This window comes from Pituophis catenifer, unplaced genomic scaffold (genome assembly GCF_029215685.1).
Source record: "Pituophis catenifer annectens isolate HBS135680 unplaced genomic scaffold, rPitCat1.0.hap2 SCAF_1, whole genome shotgun sequence".
Lineage (NCBI taxonomy): Eukaryota > Metazoa > Chordata > Lepidosauria > Squamata > Colubridae > Pituophis > Pituophis catenifer.
Window position 1 is genome coordinate 242,988,814 of NW_027256881.1, and position 23,291 is coordinate 243,012,104.

The window sequence follows — 23,291 nt, forward strand, 5'->3', positions numbered from 1 at the left end:
GGGAAGAAAAAAAACCAAAGCATTTGCATTGTACAGGCTTTTAAAAAATTAAGGTAGTAACAAACACAATTTTTATTGATCCATGAATATATAAAAGGAAATTAATGTAAATGTTTAGTCTCTTTGAACAAAAGACAAAATTCTAAATATATATTTGCAAACAAACTTTATTATTTAATAAAGCTACATAGGCTGAGAGAGATAAGATCATTTATACTTTCAGCAGAAAATCTGAAATAACTGCTTTTACATTTTGTTGGCTATCAAGGTGAGCAATGTTGTCAATTAATCTTATCTAAAGAATTCTATTCCCTACCCTGAGAAAAATTAACACAATCTACATTATTGCTTTATAACAGTGGGCAAGAGATTTGTTTTACTTTGTTCTACTCTTCTTTTCTCTTATTTTCCAAATGGTAAAAAGCCCACCAATCTGGTTTTACACATATATTTTAATTTGATATAGACCTAAAAGCTTTCTCCAGAACTACCTCAGCATTTTATCATATTCCTAACATGGAATGGAATTTTTGGGTACATCACATCATGTCCTTAACTCTGAAATTTAAAAAAAATAATCACTGGGCTAGTAACTTGGTTTATAAAACAAAGATCAACAGAAGACAAGAAATGGTCCCAAGCAAAGCTGCCCCACTCATGTAACCACTTGAAAGTCAGACTTCAGCCCTTCCAGAGCCTTCACCACCTTGTTTGCTTTGGAAGTCCAATAAGTGTCATACAAGCTGCAAAAGAATTTCATTCAGGTTATTAATACTATAGATTACAGATGAGAATTCAATACTAGAACTATACTAGAAACTTCAGACAAGCATAAAATCACTTGAAGTTGGTAAACACATCTCTAATAAAACACATAAAATCTAAATTCCACAAGTGAGGCTACTTCCCATAGAGGAAGATGTTCTGGCTACCCCAAAAAATTGAACTAACGCTCTTTCTAACATTAAGATTCAATCAACCAGAACCATGTTTCTAAAGATACACATTTGAGGGCAAATCGTTTTGAAGGAATATCAAGAACATTTGAAGAATCCTTGGAGCAAGGCTACTCAAGAAAAACATGCCCAATTCAGTCAGTCGATTCAGCAGCTCAATGAAATGCTTCTGAAATATTTAAAATGGTGACTGATCATCCTGGAAATAAGTACAGACTGACTGCAGATACAACAAAGGCATTTGGCGGAGAGCAGTTTAGGAAGCTCTACTAAAATTGGATGTAGTTTTTAATCAGAACACAATTATAGACTGAATCCTTTCCATTTTTCTAAAATCACTCTTAAACGACCCCTTTTTCCTCATTTTTACATGCTAACCAAGAGATACTTACATTAGATATTTCAGGTTACAGTTTGGGTTTTTCACCGCTTCACACAACTTCAACACACCCTCATCCCCTATTTGGCTGTAGCTCACATCCAGTTCCCGTAGAGAAGGTTTCTCAACTATAAGTTTGGCAAGTGCATCACAGCAAACTGCTGTAAGACTCGACTGCCCCAGCCTAGGAAGAAGTCAGAATAACACCAAATAACATTTGCAAAAAAACTGGAACAATGAAAAAAACCACCATCTTCCATTTGTATAAATACTTAGGAACTGCCCTAACTATGTAGTTAGAGCTATCTATAGCCTCTATTTGCAAACAGCAACTGTTCCAACCCTCAAAAATGTTTCATTGATTTCAGGGAACAGTAAGCTTTTAGTTTTTTAAGATACTGCCAGAAGTTATATTGTTAGCAACATGGTTGTTAAGCAGTGGTGAAATGTAAAATTTGTTATTACTGGTTCTGTGGGCATGGCTTGTTGGGAGGAAATGTGACTGGGTGGGTGTAACTAACTTTAAAAAAAAAAAAAAAACTTTTAAAAGCATTTTTTCTACATCTTCTTTGGCCGAAGAGGTTGTAAAAAAATGCTTTTAAAAGCCTCTGACAATCAGGAAACTCAGCTGGGATCATCAGAGACTTTTTTTTTTTTTTACTTTTAAACGCATTTTTTCGGCCGAAGAGGTTGTAGAAAAAATGCTTTTAAAAGTAAAAAAAAGCCTCTGATGGTTGCGTGGCTCAGCTGGGCATGGGGGGGAGGGGCACAGGGATTTTTGCTACCGGTTCTCCGAACCACCAGCTGCCATCGCTACCGGATTGGGCGATCAAGTCCGAACCGGGAGTATTTCATCCCTGTTGTTAAGTGAATTTAGCTTCCCCATTGACTTTGCTTGTCAGAAGACTGCAAAAGGGGTTTACATGACCCTAGGAAACTGTAACCGTCATAAATATGAGCCGGTTGCCAAGTGTCTGAATTTTGATCACTTGACCATGGGGATGCTGAAACAGTTGTAAGTGTGAAAAACAGCCATGTCACTTTTTTCAGTGCCGGTGTAACTTTGAACAGTCACTAAATGAACTGTTGTAAATTGAGGACTAGATGTAATGTATTAGTTATCCTTCAATAAACCACTGGGGGGAGGGAGAGGAGGGCTTGAAAAGCAGCTAATATACCTAAATACTGTGGCCAATACCCTTAAATAAACTTCAGTCAGCACAAAATCAATGAAACCATTTGATCTCCGCAAAGGTATCAGTTTTGCTTTGGTGAAGACAACTGTGATTGGCACACCTATCTTTAAAAACAATCTCTACCTTATATCTGCATTAAGGAGGTTATGCTTTTTTTAAAGCCTTCCAGGTTGGCTAATGTATCTAGAAAAATAGCAATTAGTATATAAAACACAGTTGAATATATTTATATAAATATATATTTAAAAAACCCTGAAATGCAATTACTAAAATGCATAATCTGATATCCTGTACCATCAATAATAACTGTCTAGTCCTCAAAATTGCAGGATTATGATAGTGTGTGAGTCATGGGAACCTGATGAAGATCAGGCATTTAAAATGACACCAAAATCTAGTGTCCAGTCCTATTCCTCTTTATTCATTCAGATTTTGAGTAGAAGCCCCCTTTTTACTAAAAGAATCCTAATGCTTTAGTGTAGACCAATGGTGAAATCTGAACTGGTTTACTACCGGTTCGCTGGCTGAGCATGCGCAGTGCGCACCACGCACCAATGTGAGGTGCATGCACGTAGTGCACGCCAAAAAGAGGCATGCAGTAAGTAGAAGAGCGCACGAGGAGGGGGTGATTAGCTTTGGCACACAATCTCTTTTTTTACTTTTAAAAGCCTCTGACGATCGCGCTGCTCAGCTGGGATCATCAGAGGCTTTTTTTTACTCTTTAAAAGCATTTTTTCTACAACCTCAAAGAGGTTTGGCTGAAGAGTTTGTAGAAAAAATGCTTTTAAAAGGCTGTGACGATCCCAGCTGAGCCGTGCAATCATCAGAGGCTTTTTTTTCTTACCCTTTAAAAGCATTTTTTCTACAACCTCAAAAAGGTTTGGCTGAAGAGGTTGAAGAAAAAATGCTTTTAAAAGTAAAAAAAAAAGCCCTGCGATGATCGTGTGGCTCAGCTGGGCATGGGTGGGGGGGGGGGGCAGGGATTTTTGCTACCAGTTCTCCGAACCACCCGCTGCCATCGCTACTGGATCAGGCAATCCAGTCCGAACCGGGAGCATTTCACCCTGGTGTAGGCCAACTTTTCATAGGAAGATGCGTCCTGGACTAATACACCCCAAGGCTATTCATGTTGTTATTCTAGGTGAAGAATGTTGCCCTCAGATGCTGGGTGGATGGAAAATATTCACCGCAAACTCCAGGAAAAGGAAAAAAGGTAGATCAGTGTTTTTCACACTTCGGCAATTCTAAGATGTGTAGACTTTAACTCCCAGAATTCCCCACCCAGCATGAGAGTTGAAGTCCATACAATTTAACAACTAAAGTTGCCAAGTTTAAAAAACAGGGTTAGAAGAATCTCACAGAAAGCAGTATACAGAAAGGATAAGAGAGGTTTACACTGTCACTCACCAGAGGGATTCAAGGTTGCAATTTGGACTCATCACACCTTCACAGATTTCAATCACTCCTGTATCGCCAATGTCATTGCCACCCAATTGCAGCTCTTTTAGGACACTGTTCACGCTCAAAGCAGAGCTAATACTGTTGCAGCAAGCCGCAGTCAACTCACAATCTCTTAACCTGTAGCAGGCAAATGAGTGCATCTCTTAAAACTTTGCAATACAAATCTTTCCCCAGATTTTGTTTGCTTTCTCTTCTGCCAAATTATTATTAGCAGCTAGTTTTGTTCCGGCCTATATGGAACATGCTGAAGACCCAACAACCCTAGTTCCATTTACCCACATGATTCTCTCCTTGCTTCCACACAGAACTCTCATTTTCATATCCATTTGACTTAGGGCCGTGATGACGAACCTCTGGCACGCATGCCGGAAGTAGCATGCAGAGCCATCTCTCCGGGCATGCAAGCCGTCGCCTATTGCTCTTCCAGGTTCCAGACAGCTGGTCTTCACATGTGCGGGAGTGCCAGAAACTGGAAGAGCAGCTGCCCGGTGCGCATGCGTGCACCGGCAGCTGCTCTTCCTGCTTCCAGCGTACGCATGAGCACCAGCCACCTGGTCTTCTGGTTTCTGGCACACATGTGCTCGTGAAGATCAGCTGGCCGCTGTGCGCACCAAAAACTGTATGATCATTTTCCCGGTGCACTCTTACTGTTTCCAGCATGCGCACACTCCCATTTCGGCACTCGGTGCCAAAAAAGTTCGCCAACACTGGCCTAGGGCTTCAGTGGTAAATATTGCAAGTAACAGAAAAGCAAAGATACGATCAGAATATTAAGGGAGGTTTAAAGAGCTTCCACCTCACAGCATGGATATATTTGTGGGGATGTGTTACCTTACAGATTCTTGGAATCAGAAGCGTGGCAGGAATGTCATTTAAGCAATCCCTTGAAGCTACGTTGCCCCTCCATTCTAGACATACCCTGTTAAGCGGCATTGCTGATTGCAGCAAAAAGAAAATATGCACTAACCATAGAGATTGGAGTTTTGTTTTTGGATCCTTCAGCCCTTGACATAAAAATTCTACTCCTTCATTTTTCACAGGATTTCCCAGCAGGCTCATCTCCTTGAGTGTCTCTTTGGTGCCAATGATTGTGGCAAGTTCCTTACAACCAGCAGCAGTGATATTGCATTCCCACAACCTGAAATAATCACCAAATCATTGCCTTTAGATTTTCACCAACAATAAGATGGGAGACCCATGGTTCCCTCATTTGAAACATTTATTTACATCTTCATAAACCTGCTCCTTAAACTACATACTATTCACTTGTAGTAAGTAGTAATGCATAAAAAATATTGAAATAAACGTATGATCCAGAATCAAAATTCTCCCTTGGCCAATGGAAACAGATCAAGACCGAGTATATTTCTCAACATACTTGAGCCCTGAAGATTCTGTGCCCCCCCGCCTTAGTCTTTGATGTGAATGGGACCCCCATTTGATGGCAGCCATTTGGTGGTAGCATCTCTGATATTACTCTAGAATCAGAGATTATCTTTAACAGAAAAGAATTGGCCATTACTAAGCTAGATGGCCATTTATAGAAACATGGATGAAAATGGATTTGTGACTCATTTATGGTAAATGTTACATTCCTTTACAAATATACTTTAGACATAATTACTGCAGAAACTACACGCCGAGTTCCATCCCCCACAGAGAGGAATACCAAAAACACCTACTTACACAATTATTCTCACTTGCACTGGGAGAAAAAAGTATGCTGCCAAGACTTATGGTACTAAATCATAATATCTGAAAATGTATACTGTAATATATTTTTAACATATTAGGAAAAGTATATAGGTATAGTTTTAAATATTAAAAATGCAGTAAATCAACCCCATTTTCCATTTGAAATAAAATAGAGGGATTACTAAGCAGATTTCCGTTCTGGATTTGGCTGTAACAACCTAGTTATCCCCGGTACATAACAAGCCACTGTGAAAACCTGGTTGACTTTGTTACCAAAGAACATTTGATACAAGATTCTAAGACTGCCAATGTTTAGGGAGTCACTTACCATAGTTTCTCTACTTTGCAATTTGGATTTTGGACACCTTGGCAGAGGATAGCTAGTCCTGCATCCCCAATACTGTTGTCTCCTATGCATAATTCTGTCAAGGATGGGGTATTACTGAGGAAACTACTGAGGTCCTCGCAACTAGCACGTGTGATCTCACAGCTCTCTAATCTGCAAATAAACAAAAAAACAATTCCAAAGCTGCACTGGATTTCACTAGAAAACTGATAAAAGAATTTTGTTATTTCAGCAACTCTGCCTACAATAATCAGTGTTAGAGATAGGCATGTTGCAGCTACAGAACACATGGCTTTAAATTTCTAAGAGGGTGCATATAAAGAAATTTGTTCTGAGCTTGGAAGAGAGCAGCTTCAATTGTCGTATTTCACACATTTTGACACAATGGGAACTCTAAACAAGTCCCCTGCTTTGTGTTTCATCATAGGGCCACAAAGAAGGGGGTTTAGTCAATGATCAATGCTATTTATATCTAATTTACAAAACTGGCAAATAGGATTGTAAAACGTTAACAAGCTTTTAAAACATACACACACACACACACACACATGGTTACACACAGTAGACAAAAAAATTGTTAAGTACTTTGTTGCAACCAGTCCGCACAAAACATAGTCCAGCAAAGTTGCAAGAACAATGGGGTCATTTTAACACAACCTATAAATAACCTAAAACAACAGGAAAATATATATTTAAATTATAAGTTTGGTATTTCTTCCTAATGCATACAGTATATACAAGTTGCAGTTTGTAATATAATTGCAAGATAAAGTGTAATAGCTTAGCAACAGGGATTACCTATGGAATATACAAGCACAGTTTTCATTTGACAACCTGCTTACAATACTTGTGGATCTGCTGATTTGGCTAATTGCACTTTGCTAATCTTTCTAACTTTTGATGAATTACTTAGAAAGATGTGAAATAAAAACTCCTTTTGTCCTGAGTTTGGATAAAACCCTGAAACACAATTTATTTATTTATTTGTAAAATGTATTGGCTGCCCATCTTACCTTAGAGTAACTCTTGGCCAGCCATCTTTCCTCAGGGTAATAAATTTGTTTTATTCAGGGCACAGAATAACTGAAATAGCTATTCCAAGCTCAAACTGTTTTAAATATTCACTCTGGTACAATCCATCTTGCGTGGATTATCCTTTAAGGTAGACACTCACTTTTTAAGAAAATTCTCAGCCGTGACATACCCCAAAAGCGAGAACTCCAGACAAATATGAACTGTATCTTACTGTAGGGATTGCAGGTTAGAAGAGCCCTTCACCAAGGCTTGGCAGAGGTTTTTCACTGCTTCATCTCCTAGCTTGTTATTACTCAGGTTGAGCATTTGCAGGGATGATTTGACACACAGTACAGAGCAGAGAGCGTCTATGTTTTCCTTTGTGAGGTCACAGAATTGTAATCTATAAGAGAGAGGAATGAGTTGACTTCCAAAAGGTAATAGTAAAGACATATTATAGGTTTGGGAAAGGTCCAGAGGATGGACTGTATACATATTATAACTTATGACAGAGCTTTCCAGTCCAATTTTGTTTAGTTTTCTTATTTATTTATTTAATTAACCGCTAGCATAACACCAACTCTAAGCAGCCAACAAAGCATAAATAAGATTAAAGCAAGAACGCAAGTTTATATATCCAGTTTACAAGCAAGCAAATAACAATTAGAGTCTCAAAACCCAAGTCAGGAAAATTAATGAAACCAGTTACACATCATAGTCCAACAACTGGAGTCACAAACCACCCTGCCAAGGATTTGCTGAAAACTCAGGTCATCAAGCCTTTCCGAAAACACAACAGGATTGGGACCATGTGCATGGGGGGGGGGGGGGGGGGGGAAGGATGTGATTCCAGAAAGCAGAAATGGCACAGAGTAAACATGTCTCCAATATCCCAACGAGATGGCACTGCTTCACTAATGGAAATCTAGAGCATGCTGATTCTGCCAGATCTTATGGAATGGGCAGAAACAACCAGAGGAAGGATGTTGTGCAGTTATCAGGGCCCCAAGCCATAAAGCCTGATAACCAATACAGAGCAGAGGGGTAACATGGTCAAAACAAAGCATGCCCATAATCTACTTGCACTATATTCAACCTGTAGTTTCCAAGTGGTCTTCACAGACCCAATTAAATGTTGCAACTGCCTAAATTAAATTAAGTCATAACAACTACAAGATGTGTTAAGGCATCTCAATTCAGGAAAGGGCACAACTGGCACACCAGATAATCTGTACGAAGGCTACCCCAATCATAAATGTTTCTTGCTCATCAAGCAAGAATTAAGAGCCCTGAAGCATCCCCTGCCATTATTACAAACAAATCTGTATACAGATGCACAACCTCATCAGTAAATAAAATTGGGAAATCCCTGAGATTTCCAAGACAGAAAACTTACTATAAACACACTAAGTATTAAATGGTAACAATCAGAAACCAGGGCTGCTAAAAAGTCAAAGACTTGGTACCTAAAATGAGTAGAGAGTGTTACAAGGATGAATCAATGTAAGATGCCAAGTCCATCTTCCCTGAGATTCATGTAACCTCTAGCTTAGTCTGGGTGAAAGACCATGACTTTGGATCCCTCATTTGATATAATTTCATGACTGATCTCCTCAATCTTAGTACCTCAACCTCCGTACCTTAACCACTATACCATATTCTTTCCTAATTTTTGCTGGTTTATCCAATTCTGTGTTGATGGTCCTTACAAGATGGGTGAAAAAGAAGTTTTCTAATGTGAGAAACTTCTAACTAAAACATATTTGCTGTCTTATATGTACTGAAGAATTTGAAATACTTACTGTAACGATTCTAGTTGGCAGTTGGAATCCACAAGTCCTTGGCACAATGCTTTTCCACCTGATGTGCCCAAACTGTTATCTCCCAGGTGTAGCTCTGTCAGAGATGATTTAGTAACTACAGAACGAAGCTTCTCACAACAAGCTTTAGTTAAGTTGCAGTTTCGTAACCTGGAATAATAAAATTGTATAAATTACATTAATGCTTGAGAGTAGGAGAGGATAGCAAGAATCATCTCACTGAATGCTGTGGTCATGCTGGCTGGAACATGACAATCAAATGAAACATATTTTTGAAGGCCACAAATCCTCATTCCTAAGAGTGGCCATGTCAAGAGTGGCTTAAAAGACATTAAGGCAGATTAAACTTCTCCCAGTATCACTCCTCTATTCCAGCAGGGTGGCTCTTTCTGTTTCTTGAATTCAATGACTGGCAATAAACTCCAGAAATAATGTTGATGCATCATGTATCTTATGCGCCATCTCAAAAGTGGCAAACAATTATATATATATATACAGCAAAATGCTCAGTTGTCTTGCATACAGGAAGTAATTTTGGTATTTACTAACAAAGCTGGAAATCCGTTTGAATCCCTAGACTGTCGAGATTCAATTGCCAATAATTGTTGATTTCATCAACCTGACATTCTTTAATTATGTTGGACCTCAATTTTCAGAACTTGTCCATTCTGGTTCAAAACTAAATAAGTTACAATCTAAAGCAGTTGGAAATCACGGGGTGGTAGTGGTTTTGCAGGAGTTTGGAGGGAAGGGGAGAAGGATCAGTATCTATACAAAACTGAGGAAGCCACTGGCCCACCCTGGTACAAGGCAACTTCTTTTTTTCAGGAGAAACAGCCAAGCTTCTGCACTCCTTAGTCCCACAGCTGAAGACATCACCTCCAAGTCCTATTTATTTCCAGTTAGCCTATACATTACATCAGTCCAGAAGAGGACTTCAAAGGCTCTCTCCCCACAGCCCACATGGTGTGGCAAGGCTTCTGCGGTTCTTGAGGGCCCCCCAGCAGATATGTAGGTGCCTTGGCTGAGCAGCCTATCCGACCCACTCAGCATGGGAGCCCTGGCACCCATCTTCAGCACCCTGCAGTTGTCCTGAATGTGGCTGCGCACAGCTAGCTTGAGGGCTTTTTCTTGGAAGAAGCCACGCTGGCTGGTCCTCTTCCAAAGTGTGGTTGCCACTTATCTGTGAGTGATCTCTCCCCAGTGCACTCCAGGAATTCTCCTCACTCCCAGCTCTGCAGTGCCCCACCATTGCTCCCCATTTTACATTTGGATCAGGGTTCCAGTCTGGTAGCCTTCTGCCATCCTTGCCATCCAAAGCTTTTCCCACGTCTTCCTGTCTGGAACTAGCTCCAGGGAAAAGGTGTGATATGCATGGATGGGCCATCCTTCCTCCCCCACCCCCAAAGAAAGTCTCTGGCAATCTTGGGGAGGAAGTTGCAAAGGGGACAGGATTGGGAGGGAGGGGGAAGCTTGGGAAAGCCAGAGAAAGGGAAGGGCAAATCCAGTAACAGGAGAGCCTCCCTACCCCTGGCAGCTGGAGGGACAACAACATATTCCCCAGGGAAGCAGTCTTCCCACCTCCCTGCCTCAGGCCTCTGGTCTACCTGCACTTTCTTCATAGATCCGCCTGAGTGGGGGCCGGAGCTGTCTCAAAGAGCGGGTCGAAGTGCCCATGGCCACTGTAGTGTATATTATCAGCAATATTACAGCTATGTGACCATAAAGCCATGTAAAGATATGAGCTTCAGACACATGTAACAAGCAGCAGTTTTCTAAATGGTACATTGTGTGCTGTTCCTTTCTGGACAAACTCTACTTATGTGGTTGATAAGAGTTGACATTGACCAAGTTGCATAGAACCAATTGATCACACTATGCTAGTTTTTATTTGTCAGCTGAATCAATGTATATGTGACTTCTCAAATAATTACACATTTTATCTATCTGTGTCAAGGTGCATCTAAACAACAGCCCTCATTCTTTCCAATTAAATACCAATATTCTCCTTGCTAATTGAAATCAATGCTCTTTTAGAGAGGTGAGAATTCAAACTTCCATATTTTTGTCTTAGCATTATTCAATACAAAGAACATGTGTTCAGAGATTTATTATATTTATTAATTTATTATATGGGATTATTGTGGAAACAAATGTATTCACAGGGAAAAGGAGTGTAAAGTCATTATCTTATCAACCCAAGCTGAAAAATCATTTGAATGTAGTTGACTGTAAATCACCTATACTGGCTGTTTTCAGAAACAGTAGTTGTTATTTAACATCAACTCATTCAGCGACCATTTGAAATTATGAAGTTGCTGAAGGCTTATAGTTTTTGAGGTTTTAGCCCCTGCGGGACCTCTGCAGTCATGTGAACAAGTGTCAGGTCCACCTGGATTTACAGCTGCCTTTTGGACACCCACCACCTGCCCACATCACCGAGCCTTGCCTGCTGCCGCACATCAGTTCTTTACCAGTTGAGGCCTTGTCCACAGCACCTTTTGTGCCAGTACCACTTGGAACTCTCTTTCACTTTGTCCTGGGCCTCCATTTTTGTGCCAGTCAGGGCTTTCTTTTGTTTTTCCTTATCGCCCAACTGCGTTGGCGCAAAAGGAGATTCTGGCCAGGATACGAATGGAGACCCGGCAGCCCTGGAGTAAAAGGAGGAAGTACAAAGAAGGCCTTGCCTGGTACAGTAGTGGCAGTCTTGGTGGTGGCAAGGGAAACTGGTAGGCAAGTAGCCAAACAGGCAGAGACGGTGGGGAAAGAGGCTATTGGGGGGTTGATGAGGAGGTAGAGGAGGCAGTCCCTTACTTTCTGACGCTCAGGTTGGGAGGGACCAAGCTGGGAATGGCTTGATGGTGGAGAGGTCCTTGACTAAGGGCCAATGGGATTCAGTTAATGGCAGAAGCAGAGAGTGCCCAGACTGCTGTCACTACGTGATAGAGTCACATTACCTTACAGGTAGTCCTAGCTTTACAATCACAACTGAGCCCAAAATTTATCTTGTTAAGTGACACCTTTCTTAAGTGAGTTTTGCCACATTTTAAGACCTGTACTGCCACAGTTGTTAAGTGAATCACTGCAGTTGTTAAGTTAGTAACATGGTTGCTAAGTGAATCTGGCTTCCCTATTGACTTTGCTTGCTAGAAGGTCATCAAAGGGGATCACATGATCCCTAGACACTGCAAACGTCATAAATATGAATCAATTGCCAAGCATCCAAATTTTGATCATGTGACTATGGGGATGCTACAACGGTCATAAGTGTGGAAAAATGGTCATAAGTCACTTCTTTAAGTTCTGTTGTAACTTTGAAAGGTCACTAAATAACTGTTGTAAGTCAAGGACTACCTGTACACTTTATGACTGCATCACATAGCCTCAGAAATTCCACTCTCAAGTGCTATTCTAACTGGCAGAATTTATGCCTGGCTACTTGTATAGCCACATTTGGAAGAGACTAACATGGAAGGCAATAACTCTATGAAGGTTTCCATTTGTGGAAAGTATAATCCAACGCTACTAAAGCTATTACAAATTCTAGGAATATTTACCAGAGTTTTTGAAGTTTGCAATTGGGGTTTAACAATCCTTTGCATAGAGTATCTACACCAGCATCTCCCAGTTCATTGTTGCTTAGATTCAATTCAGTTAGTTCTTGGTTGGTAGTCAGAAGAACAGAAAGATCTTCACAATGGCTAATTCCCAGACCGCAGTCATCCAATCTAAAAATTTAGGGGGGAAATAGATTTAGACATTAGCTCTAATTTAATCAGATGAATTATCTGTCATCTACAGCACCCTCCTAGGCTAAGCTTATTAGTACAGTTTTAAAACGCTTGAATAAAATCTAACAGATGCAGCGTAGCATGTATCTCAAGTATTTAAGAATGTCCTGGAGCAACACACGATTGCTTACATGATTCAACATACACTTACATGATTCCCCCCACCCTTCCCACCCACCCACCCCCGCCCCACAAACCAATATCAAATGCTTTCAGTACAATTTTCTACTATAGTGAGCAATTTGTCCAAGATGGCTAAAGATGATTTATGAGCAAATGCATCGGGAAAATACATGAACTGGAGTGAGAAAAGAGAAACCACTATGTGCAGTGTTTTTCAATGCTGCTGGCTAGGGAATTCTGGGAGTTGAAGTCCACACTAAAGTGAGAAACAGGTTATATGGGAAAGCAAAACATTGGAGGGGGAAAGTGAGGGGGAAAAATACCATCCTTCATATGAGTGACATTTCAGAAGAATTTCTGTGCTAATCCATTATTAATTTTCCCCCAATTCAAATCATGAAGGGAAATGTTAGAATTGTCAAACAATGCCTTCAAAAAGCCTTTACAATTCACTAAATGTTGTTAACTTACCTAATTGTTTTGTGCTGTTTCATGGATTCAACAAGTTCTTTCCATTTTGATGCATCAAATTCTTGGCACTGCAAGTCAAGGTCCATTTCTTAGGTCTTAACTACAGAGATGAGAAAAATACATCCTCAGATTAAAAAAATAGCCCACTTGAATTGCATGACTGGATGCAAACTAGTGCAGTTACATTTTTTGGTCTTTTGCAATTACAGCCATGCTAGTCACTTCAAGACAGAATTTCTTCATAGACACCAACCTTGCTCAAGAGCTAAATAAATACCTCTGTCTGAAGTCATTTGGAACTTTAGAAACGACTCCTTCAAACAAGAACTGCTGCAATAATTTTGCAGCACACATAGATAAATTATGAAATGTTACACTCAAGAAGCAGCATAGTTTACCAGAAAGAAGGAACTACAATCCAGGGGCAAAGCATGTGCATTGCTTGCCAAATGTCATGGTATAATTGTGGTACTTTTAAATAGAGCTCAAGAATATTCTCGTGAAAATTCTAGAAAATTGCTGAGTCAGATTTGAGAAAAGCTGCTACCTTTTTGCTCATTTCTGTGATTTTCAGGGGTTTGGGGGATATTTCACCACAAGCCTCAACACTCCTAAAAAAACCTGCCCCCTTTACTTTGGTGATTTCTTGTCTGGTTGGTCATCTTCCTTAGTAGGTCCAAGAAATTTCCCCACATCTAGACTAGTAGGACCTAATGAACTTCTTATATTCTGATGCTATATATATTTCGGTTCTAAACCAACAGTGTTGCCCAGGCCTCTAATATTATTCACAATCTCTCCAAGAGTTACAATTGCAATCAAGTAAACTTAATTTCTGCAGGAATACATGCATGAGTTATTGTAGGTCCTGCGGACTCTAGACACTCACTTAGTATGTAACATCTTTCCTTAACACATTTATAACTTAATCTTGGCATAAATTGAGTTATTTAGGTTGAAGTGACTTACAGAGGTTATTCCAACGATTATTCACATTGAATAACCTTCCAGAAAATATGTAATTGATCAGTTCTAATAAACCCAGCCTAAATATCTATCCTAACTACCAATCCATTCTATAAATAATCTTGCCCACATAGAAGTGATGTTCTAATAGTGAATTCACCATAATTATAACTGCTGAAGGGATGAGGAGCTTTATGCAGTGTGCAAATAAGTCTGTTCATTCTGAATACATAGACTGTCAACCTCACTCACTTTCAATTTCAAAGCTTGAAATTCCTAGGGCAACAAAAACCTATTTCTGGATTTTTTTTTCCCAGATGTCAAACTGTGATACATGAAACCTCCCAGCCTTCAGGCAGACAGGTCTGTACAGAGAAAACTTTATCCTCTGTTTCGTGTGTGTTGGGAGCTTAAAACAGGAGTTCTGCATGGTATTGTTTCAGTGCTACTCACTCCCATTTTTCCTGGAAGATAAGCTGTGCTTGGCCCCAATTCCTATGTAATTCCTGTTCTTGGGTGTCGTTCCTCCCCCCCCCCGCCCCGCCCCATTGAGTTGCATCTACTGACTGAGCATTTGTGCTCAGTATCTTCGTCTTTTCTGGACTGCTAAAGCAAATGGAAGCCCTGGAGCTTTTAAGTCAACCTTGCAATCTCACCATTAACTATAGAAAAAAAAATTCCTAAGACTTCTGCGAATCACTATCTTAAAGCTTAAACAAGGTAGAAGGACAGTGTATGTTTGATCTAGTTTGCCTTGACCATACCATCACTGACATATAGTGTCCATCCTTGGTTGAAAATTGCTCCACATTGGCCAGCTTAAAGCCAAAGATATGGGAGTATTAGATAAGGTAGTCTGTTATTTCTCTATAGGTAATCACTGAAATTTAGCAATTTATTTCTGGGGATGACAACATACTCTTAAGAATTGTGCAACTCAAATCCTCCCATTATTTTTTCCCCTTTTTTATTCCAAATACTACATAGTTGCTTTGCCAATCACTTTCAGATATGCAAGCCTTTATCCCATCCTGAGGGAAGAGAGCATGGTTCAGAAATTGCCTTTCATTATGGGCAAAAAAATACTTCATAATATCAAGTAATTCTTGGGAAAATGTATTCTATTTGGGACTCTCTCTGCAGGAAGCAGCCAGACAGATCTTGTTTAGACTTTGAAAATAAGCAGGATTAGGCCTGGCTAGTTTTTTAAAAATTATTTTTATAAACAACTCAAGGCAGTGAACATACCTGCTTTTCCTTTCTCCTTCTATTTTCCCCACAACCACCACCTGTAGGTGAATTGGGCTGAGAGAGATTGATTGGCCCAAAGTCACCCAGCCTGCTTTCATGCCTAAGGCTGGATTAAAAATCACATCTCCTGGTTTCCAGCCTTAACCACTACACCAAACTGGGAATCATCCAATTGGGTAATTTAAAAAATATTCCAGAAGAAAGCAATCTCAATCCATCTCCACACTGCATAATATCCATTAAGTCCAAGAAATTCAGTTCAGTGAAAAGGAGACTTTACTACCCTCACTGTCTGTGGCTGCTCAATGGTTAGTCCAAATAAGCCTTTATGAATGCTGCTATATTCATAGTTAAGACGACGTAACTTCCAATTGTGTTTTTCACTGTAATGCTCCTGCGGATAATAAAAAAAAATCATAACCTTTGTCATCCCACAGCTTTTTCAACTCAATGCCATTTAGGTATGTTTACACTGCCTGGAAATTGTCATCTTGTTATCTGTAATTCCATGGCAGGTTCAGAAAGACTGAATTCTACTCTTTGCCTCATTCTACGGTCGTTTCCTTTTGGTTCTTTTATTAAATTACGAGTAGGAAGCTGGCATCCAATAAAGCACTATGCCAGCCTTTAGCCTCATATTTATTTCTAAGAATGCTCCTAAACCTTCACAGATAAAAATGAAGTTGCCACACAGTACTACAGTTTGTTTGGAAGCATGTCTATCCAGAGGAAAAAATAATGACACAAAAATAAGCAAAAGTAGTAGTAGAGAATATCCCTGGGATCTCAAGGCCCTGACAAGCTATATCGTCTGCTGTATCAATTAATCTGATTTAATAGATCATATACATATTCATATTCATCTTAAGAGTTAAATAGTGTGTCCTCTGGCCCACAAACATTGTCCAAGTATGCTCTAGGCAAAGCAAGTGGAACAAGTTACCAGTCATCAATCAAAAGAAACGGTCAGCTGAGATGGCGATTTGCTTATTGTCATATTTAAAACTATATAATCAAGGAGGTCCTTAGAAACTGATCCTGTCAATTTATTTCTTGCCTATTCACGATGAAGAGTTCAAGAGAATTCATAAAACTATTGTTATAGCATATTAGATTTAATGTTCCAGATATGGTTATTTAATGGCAATATAATCACACCTGAAATTTAAAGTGAAAACTCTGGATCACAGCTTGTTTCAAAAACTTCCTTTCCTTTCCTTTCTCTTGCCAAAGGCACATGTACCACCAAAGTGCCAATTAGCCATGTGAGTTTAATTTAAAATTTAATTTAAATTTAATTTAAAATTAAAGATGCTCATGCTTCAAAAATTTGGATAAATTGCTTTTGCCCATATTTCTTCTCCACTATTCATAAAGCAGCTGTTTTTTTCCCCAGGTGCCTGATTGAGCCATACAATGCTGCCACTTTAAAAGTTAACAAGCTAACTCCTTCAAGCAGCACTAGCATCAGTTTTTGCACATAAACTGAAAAAAGTTGGACTGCTTTAATGAACATTATAAAGAGCAAAGCATTATGGCAAGGTCAGAAGTGTTTCTTCCAAATTATTTTGAAATGTACACAATCTAGGTAGAAAGAAAAGTGAGCATTTTATTTTGCAACTTCAGTTAAATGTTTCTTCTAAGCTGGGGGGAGGGGAGAAAGGAGTCAGAAAGAAGACAAACAAAAGCAAGAATTGGGAAATGGTTGCAGGGAGTGAAAAATGCCTTCCACAAATTAAAACCACCCTCATACACAAAAGGACCAAAAGCAGCCTGCTATTGGCAAATGAACATTCCTAACAAATTATTGAAACTTTTTTTATTCAAGTAAAAACCACACCAAACTTAGTGCCCTACAATTGAATTGGACTATAACTTTCTTATATCTCATTCATTAGTCCTTCTGGTCAAATGACCAAAGAATTATACAAAATGTAGTGCCAAAACTTCAGAGGGATCTGGCTCAGAAAAAAAAAAATCAGATGACTATTAGAGGGCAAAGAGTTAAGATTTTCTGTACAATTATTAATCTAATTTACATTCACCCCATCAGAAAAGACTTAATGGCTTACACAGATAACCAAACAATAGTTATACATAGCAACATCTTAGAAACACAAGTAAAACCCCAAATTATAAATTAAGGAAAAAAACAGGAGGGAGATTAAATGGGGTGTCTTTATTTGTAACTTTAAAGAAGGGAAACTTTTTAGCAGAAGACACTTTTCCTCTGACACCCTTTTAAACCTAAAAATGTCCTGGCTTCCAGTCACTGGATTTTGGCAAACCACGTGCGCTTAGCCATGATTCGGGAAGGTAAAAGTGAATTAAATTCACATGGCAGCAAAGGCGGCTGTGCTGCAATTGCCTTCCCAGGCAGAGGAATCAAAACGGCGTCTCTAACCTGGAATGGCGCCGGGGCTCCTAAAATGACAAAAAACTTTTAAACACAGCACATAAAATAACGAAATAACGACACACCGCTTGCGGTCTTTCTTCCTCAACCGAAAAGTACCGTACTTCAAGCTATTATTCAGGGCGAAGCTCTGAGTCACCGGTAAACGATTCGCTTTCCTCGGGGGCTCCGTATTGTCAAGTCATCTACTTTGAAGGGAGCAACTCGTCACTGCAAACGAGCCGAGTTTTCCCAACGAAAAGGGCGTGAGCCCATTCACCCATGGCCACGAATACCAGCTTTCAAGCGGGGGTGGGTGGGTGGGGGCTTCAAATTACCCCAAGTAGTAATATGGGGACCAGGAACGAAAACCAGAAAGTGCCGCGATTTTCTTACTACGTTGCCAACGACACACAATTCGCAGTTGGCTTTGAACCCCCCCTCCACCTTTTTTCCTTCTGTCCGTTCCCCCCCCCAACCCAAATTACCTATTTTTAACCCGACTAATACGAACGCCACGGCCAGCACTACGCCACCCTGCCCCTATCACACCTGGTTAAGCAATAGGAAGAGCCAAGCCAGGTCTCTCTTACCGGACTGTCGGAGGACGAGAAACGACTGAACAGGCCACTCTAGCCTTCAGCCCCACCCTCTTACGCTAAAATATCTTCTCCGCTTCGGCCACGCCCTCTTCTCACGCGGCCAATTGGAAGAGAGGGAAACCGACTGTCATCATTGCTCCGCCCCCTCGCCAACCAAGGCGTATGCCGTTGCGTTCGGGTTTGCTCATAATCCCGATGAGGCCCGTAGCGAATTTTCCACGGCAACTAGTTAGTTCCTATGGAAGGTTCACGACGCCCTTTTCGCAGCAGAGGCGGAGGATGATGGTTTTTTTTTTTTTTTGTTCGAGATTCGACCAAGCCTTTTTATTTCCTCACATCAAAGGGGAGTAAAAAGCCCTTTGGCGAAGTTTTAAAACTCCCCTTTCTCAGCGAGCTCCTCTCACGCTGTTTTGTGGAGAGAGTAAAAAGGCAGGCTACGAACAAGGCATAACTAAAATTCCATTGTAAAATAGGCATTGTGCAAAAATATTTAAAAGAAAATAAAAAAGAAAGGGCTGATCAGAAATCCCAATGTCAAAAGCCGAAATATCTTCAGACATTGCTCTGCAATCTAATAAATCTGAACATGGCTTCTCCGTCAGTACTACATGGACAATAACTTTACTAGTTCCACATTCTGGCAGCTTCAATAAAGTCTAAGAGTGATATATTACTTTAATTGGGCCATTAAAGTAATATAAGACTAAATGCCGTCTCCTGGTAACCTCAGTGGTTATTCATCTCTGTCTTTCTTACCAATTTCCATCTACTTGAAAACTGCCAGATGTAACCATTTGTACCAGTTTTCTTCAAGCACTGCAAATAATAGCTTTTCCTCCGTGTGATGTTTTCCAGATGCAAAGGACACAAAATGGATTATCCAAATTATAATCCCATATAGCTAGACAGCACATAGTATGGGAGGGGCTGTGCAAGTAGTCCTCAATTTAAGACCAGACTGGTGCGCCAGAATTTGTGATGCTAAGCAAGATGGTTAAGTAAGTCATGCCTGACTTTTCTTCTTTTTTAGCCATGGCTGTTAAGTGAATCACTGCAGTGATTGAGTGAGTCATACTTCCCCCACTGACTGCTTATCAAAAGCTGGTTGAGAAAGTCACAAATAGAGATCACATGATCCTGGGATGCTGCAATAGTCATAAATATATGCTGGCTGCCAAGCATCCAAAAGTTTGAACGTGTGATCATGGGTATGTTCTGGCAGTTGGTTGTAAGTCATTTTTTGCAGTGCCGTTGTAACTTCAAACAGTCATTAAACAAATGGCTGTAAGTCAAGTCAAGGACTACTTGTATTCAGTTTCTGAAATGCATACTTTTTTTTTTAAATACCCAGTCGTTGAACAGGTTTGTGACTAATAATTGATCCTATCTCTGTCTTAATTGTTTTCCCCTAGAGCCTGCATGTTGTGTTCTTCTACTTCCAGTAACCTGAGCACATTTAAGAACCATCGTTCAGCTCTACATATGCACTGGAAATGATTATGAAATTCTGTATCTTCCACTTCTGGTAACCAGTATCTTATGTGTTTTGACTTCAGTGGTTGGGAATGTGCATTGCACAAGTTATGAGTTGAAACAAGCAAAACCAAAACTCAACTCATTTTGGGAAAATGGTGGTCCTACCAGGGTAATAAGTAGAAGCCACTTGAATGTAAACAGGAAGAAACTGGAATTTCTTGTAGTGGTAAGAACTATGAACAAAGGTAAACATGGAGAAGGATGCTGAAAGGGGAACTTATATCCCAGTAGTGAAATCTAAATTTCTTTCCTACCAGTTCTGTGGGCGTGGCTTGGTGGGTGTGGCTTGGTGAGGGTCATGTGACTGGGTGGATGTGGCTATGTAACAATGTGACTAGGGGATCAAAAGACAGAAACTCACTAACAATGTCCTGCTGGAGCAGGGTTGGACTACATGACCTCCAGGTCCCTTCCAGCCCTAGATTATCCTCTGAAGATAATCTACTACTACTGCCAGGTTTGTAGCCCTTCCTTCCTCTCCTTTTTCCTTCCTTCCCTCCCTCCCTCCCTCCCTTCTTTCTTTCTCTCTCTCTCTGTTTTTTGCCTACACCCCCCGTTTTTGGCCTAGCAAAAATGGATCCCCCCCACCCCTGTAAAAAAAAAAAAAGGTTCCAGCGATCGCGCACCACAGCTGTGATCATTGGAGCCTTTTTAAAACTTTTTTAAAAGCATTTTTTTACTACTGGCTCGGGTGAATAGGTATTTAAAAAATGCTTTAAAAAAGTAAAAAAAAAGGCTCCGATGATCGTGTGGCACAGCTGTAATCGTCGGAATTTTTTTTTTACTTTTTTAAAGCATATTTTACTACCTATTCGCCCAAGCCGGTAGTAAAAAAAATGCCTAAAAAGTAAAAAAAAAAAAGTTCTGATGATCAGCTGAGTGATCCGTGATCGTCGGAACTTTTTTAAAAAACTTTTTCATGCATTTTTAACTACTGGTTCTGGAGAACCGGTAGTTAAAAAATGCTAAAAAAGAAAAAAAAAAGTTCTGACAATCGTGGGTTGCTCAGCTGATCGTCGGAACTTTTTTAAAAACATTTTTTACTACTGGTTCGGCAAACCAGTAGCATTTTTTATTACTGGTTCGGGTGAACCAGACCGAACCGGTAACATTTCATCCCTGCCTCAGCCCCTGTTGGTTATGCTGGAAATTCAATCTGGGAAACACACCACTGTGGAAATTTGAAGAAGGCTTAGGTACCTCAAATGATCTCCAAGAATTACTTCCAAGAATCAAAGAAGTTGGGAATGAACAATATTCAATATATCTTTTTTCTTCAGCTTTGGACAGCTGATTTTTGCAAACCACCCTGGATATTTCGTTGAAGAGCAGTATGCAAAAATCCGAGGAAGGAAACAGGCGAAGGAAGAGTTCTGTTTTGGTTGGATTTTGCTCTAAAGCAGTATGGCTAGTGAGCCACAAAACGGCCCATTTGCGAGTCCTCAGTCACATTCAAGGCCAAGCAAGGCCCGGCCATGCAATGGTTCTGTGGAACGTGGACGCTTGCCTTTGCCTTCTGGCTCCACATTAACTGCGCCCTCTTTTGTTTGCCTGGCAGGGCCAAGAGAACGTCTCCCACTTACATCCCTTGGGAAAACCCCACGCATGAAGGCTGCACCTGCTAACAAGAGGAAACGCCTGGGCTCCACGAGGCAGAACGAAGCAACTCTGGAGCTTTCCAAAAAGGGTGATCATTATTTCCTCCAAGCAGCCTCCACTTCCTTTTTTTCCCTTTCAATACCCCCTTTTCTTTGTAGAAGGCCGGCTCGGTTCACTGCGGCTCATTTTCTGCAGTCAATCAGTCATCACATCTCCAAACAGACCACATTTTCTGAACCCTGAGAGACTGATTTGCCAGGCCATACTCACCGCCCACGGATTTCATGGAAAAGAAAGCTGGCAATAAACGTCAGACGACAACTTCCTGCTGTCTGGTTTCCGTGCAACCGGCAGTGTTTGGAATATGCTTCGGTGATGCCAAATGCAAAAGAAAACCTCATGAAACTTGGAATGCATCGGGGGCCACTAATTTAAGGAGTATTTATTGAAAAGGATCTGATGAAATTTGGAGTTGATGTACTCTTTTTTTTTATGCATTAAGCTTCCCGAACTTGAATACAGAATTTAATCAAGACACAAATGCGTGATGATAATTGCATTGAAAGGGAGAAACCAAGGGAACTAGAAAGGTGACGGTGCTAAAGCTCCCTAAATGCATTAAATCTGATATGGAATGCTATGTAGACCCTTAATTCTGAAGCAGCTTTACCCCCACTGCGAATGCCACTCAAACACTCCTATGCAGGACAGATGTTTAAAATGGGTTGGGGGGAATCTGCCACAGAGTCAGCTAGGGAATCCCATTCTACCCATTGCCCCCTCCCCATTTCAATGACAAGTCTGATTGGTTTTAAAGAAATATGAGATGTGATCGGCTATTACGACTATGCTAAAAATTATCCAGAGACCTTGGCTTGTTTGCATCTGTGGTTCAGCTTGCCAGACCCAACTTAGACTGCTAGTTAAAAGACCACATTCACAATTTCAGGAAGCCAGGAAATCTTGTGGCGCTGGCTTGTCAAAGGTACACTTGCATGTTAAAGCGGTTTATAGTATAACAAATATTGTTAAACAGAAGTAACATGGGTTAAATCAATTGAAGATTGAAGTACTGTATTTCGATAACAGCTCACCTGATTTGTCTGTGCTCATACAGATCAAACTGCTTGATTGAACAGTGAATATAACCAGTGCACTCACCAATTAAAAATGGCATAGTATGTTTCACTGTAAAGAATAATATTTACCTATGAAACAGATACAGTTAGTTACTGTATATTTATTTTGCTATAACATTTGCAATTATCATAGTGTTCCATCCTGTTTCAGAGCACTAAAGCCAGTAGAGTAACCAAAACATTTTGTCTTAAAATGTCTATATACTGTATGTTTATCACTAATAAATTGTTTGACATATCTACTCTCCTAAGATTTATATTACATTTGTACACAGAGGAAAGAGTTCTGAATGGATTTTTGCAAAGCATTTTTGCTTTGATTTTATAACATACTGCAAGAAGCCTCACTAAAATATTATAGAAAATGGAGGAAATATAAATGATCAAGAAAGGAAACAAAAATCGCTATATAGGCTATGTATAAAACAAAATAATTGATTTGTAGAAAGAAAAGTTTAACAAAACATTTAACAAGGGGAGACTAAGAGGCTACAAAGACAACAGTGTTAAGGTAGTTTTATTTATTAAATCTGATATATTGTTACTGGCTG

General features: G+C 40.0%; 1 protein-coding gene across 2 annotated transcripts; it reads right to left on the reverse strand.

Moving 5' to 3' along the window:
- Nucleotides 1-149: 149 nt before the first annotated feature.
- Nucleotides 150-18,509, reverse strand: LOC139327530 (ribonuclease inhibitor-like). Of its 2 annotated transcripts, none has more exons than XM_070957374.1 (10): nt 18,458-18,509; nt 13,253-13,352; nt 12,425-12,595; nt 8,850-9,017; nt 7,280-7,450; nt 6,016-6,186; nt 4,960-5,130; nt 3,939-4,109; nt 1,349-1,519; nt 150-743 (listed from the first exon to the last, which is right to left on the reverse strand). In XM_070957374.1, the coding sequence occupies exons 2-10, from the start codon at nt 13,336-13,338 to the stop codon at nt 656-658; spliced, it is 1,368 nt and encodes a 455-aa protein (XP_070813475.1). In that variant the 5' UTR covers nt 13,339-13,352; nt 18,458-18,509; the 3' UTR covers nt 150-655. The 2 variants fall into 2 exon arrangements, with proteins under 2 accessions (XP_070813475.1, XP_070813476.1); XM_070957375.1 differs by lacking the exon at nt 18,458-18,509 and adding an exon at nt 15,467-15,489.
- Nucleotides 18,510-23,291: the final 4,782 nt, after the last annotated feature.